General features: G+C 37.7%; 1 protein-coding gene across 2 annotated transcripts in view; it reads right to left on the bottom strand.

The window, feature by feature from the left end:
• The window catches only part of LOC119577211 (troponin C, isotype gamma-like), a 10,812-nt gene that overhangs the window by 5,834 nt on the left and 2,478 nt on the right, over positions 1 to 2,500 (bottom strand). For both annotated transcript variants that reach the window (XM_037924946.1, XM_037924947.1), the window contains one exon: positions 1 to 31. This exon is cut by the window's left edge and continues 113 nt beyond it. In XM_037924946.1, coding sequence (XP_037780874.1) covers positions 1 to 31 — 31 coding nt within the window. The remainder of the gene's footprint in view (positions 32 to 2,500) is intronic.

Below are 2,500 nucleotides of genomic sequence, written 5' to 3' on the forward strand. Positions count from 1 at the left end.
TGGTCGAACATCTGGAATACTTTCCTCATGGCTGTGGCGAAGGAAGAGAAATGGGGCCGTTAGGTATTTTATTTAGCTTCCTCTGAGAAAGTGTCCGGTACACGTAATAAATTGTTTGGAGGAGTAATTGGTAGTTTGCATTTTCGGGTGTCCATATTTCGTATTTTTTTTGTTTTGTCTACCTTTTAAATAAGATTATATATTCAGTATGATATGGATTTCACAACAAATGATGTTGTGTAAATATCCAGCATTCAGACTGTTAACTAAAATGGATCCAATAGCGATATTACATTATAATTTGATGATTTATTGTCAATAAAGAAAACGTGAACAGAATTTCGGCTTCAGTTTTGATGTGAGTTTTGTGCAAGAAACTCCTCTTTTTCCGCGCCGTTTTATTTACTTTATTGTTTTTTTTTTTTTTGTTTTTTTTTTTTTATGTTAGAAAGTTAATGTTGTTTGAATTGGTTATCAAATATATAAGTATATTGTGTTAGTGTATCAGAAGATCAGTGAAGTGAGATACACGGGCCTATTAAGTGATAGTATTAGAAATAGTGTGTGAAGTGAAATGCATATTAGATATAAATACATTAGAAAGATTTGCGTGTGTCTTTGGATCATAAATTCCGAGAATCCTACAAGTGAATCATCCTTTTTGCAAGGATTCGAGTTACAAGAAAACTGTTTTCATATTGCTGCTGTTCACGCGTCTTTTTTCCCCCGCTCTAGCCACGTTGTGGTTCTTTTCATTGAAAATCGATGTTCAAAAAAATAATCTTTAAATTGTCAGTTCTCCTACGATAGATTGATTATAAAAGTGAAAATTTTAAGTGAATCGGAAAATATAATCATGCAGTGCTTTGTTACGAGGAAAAGTGATCGTGATGTGAGCGAAATAGGCACAAGAAAAAAAAAATAATAATAAATTAGCGAATTAATATACAAATTATCAACTTCTGCAGCCTTCTGGGTTCTACACCGGCTTACGGTATGTGTAAATTGTCAATTTTACTAACACCTTATCGTAGGTTTAGTATGTCCTTGAAGTTATGAGCACACTAATCACTTTATATATACACTTCTCCAGAATCTGCTAGTCGAAATGAAGGTAAGTAATTCAGGGATTTTCATTGTTTACATGTATGCATAAACATAGCCTATATGTATTTCCCAATGAAATCTAATCTTATTTTGATTCTGTATAGTTATTCTGATATTTGAAAAGGCAATTTGGAATTTTTCTCTACATTTAGAGAAATGATATTTGATAACCACTACTACGAGATTGTCTTTTTTCTTGTTATAAATGGCGATAATTGTAACCAGGAAGCCGGGAAATAGGATAATTGCCTCTGTTGCTTTCTCATTTGCATAAGCGTGGGTGTATACAAAGACCTACCGTGTTTACTATACTTTCGTGTATTAGCCTAATATTGTGTGTGTTTGTGTACTCAGTGTTGAAGTTCATATACACATAAAAGTAACAGATTTTGGTTGTTTTGATTATCGCTAGTTAACCACATTTACTAGCTACCGATGCCTGAAAGACGCACGCGCGTGTGTACATCAGTAAGGATCACCAGACATTCACCGGAAACTGAGGGACGGCCCTTGTCCTTGTCTAAGGGACAAGGGCAAGGGAACCGGACAAGGGCAGGGGCTGCGGTGGTAGTGGGGGTCCTTCTGGCGGCGGCAGGGGTGGGGGGTCCTTCTGGCAAGTGTCCAGAATGCAAAGTAGCGCTCTAGCAGGTGGAATGGGGGAGGGAGGGAGCGGGAGGGATGGGACGGGATGGGGAGGGGACGAGGAGGCAGGGACGGACGGGAAGGGCGATGTAATGGCACTCTCCCAGCTCTGTTATTAATACCGAGGGTCAGTCGGCTTTTGGGATGGTGCCTCAGGGTCGTGGGGTGGGGTAATGGGAGGGTCTTTAAGGGAAAGAAAATAAAGGAAAAGGGAGAAGCAGGAGAAAGTGAGTGTTAAAAAGGAGGAAGTCGGAGAGAAGAAATCGTGAACTGAAAATGTAGAATTCGTGTCATCTTGTGAATGACGGAGAGTGATACATAGGCTCTAATTTTAGCCAGGCGGATGACCTCGTGTGGAGACGCCGTTTGATGTACTGTGGTGCTAGGGTATGTGGCATGTCAACGTCATGGTATATCACGTTATTTATGTGCACGACAGTATGCGAGTGTGTGAGCTGTGGCATTATGGAGAGTATCGAGCATGTGGTAAGATAAGAACAGATTGATTTATATTGGTTGTGATGAATATCAGCTCCATGCAACAAAGTAAATAAAATATAATCTCATATAAAAATCATAATAAAGAGATCAATAGGCTAGCTAAAATGAATATGGAAGCAGAATAAAAAAATTGAAATAACATAATGAGGAAGTGTTTTTTATTTTTATTTTTATTTTTAGGAAGGTAACCGAAAAAAATAGTAGTGCAAAATAAAACAACCAAAACGGAAATAAAGTATTAAACTTACCT

The sequence above is a fragment of the Penaeus monodon genome, chromosome 9 (genome assembly GCF_015228065.2).
Source record: "Penaeus monodon isolate SGIC_2016 chromosome 9, NSTDA_Pmon_1, whole genome shotgun sequence".
Lineage (NCBI taxonomy): Eukaryota > Metazoa > Arthropoda > Malacostraca > Decapoda > Penaeidae > Penaeus > Penaeus monodon.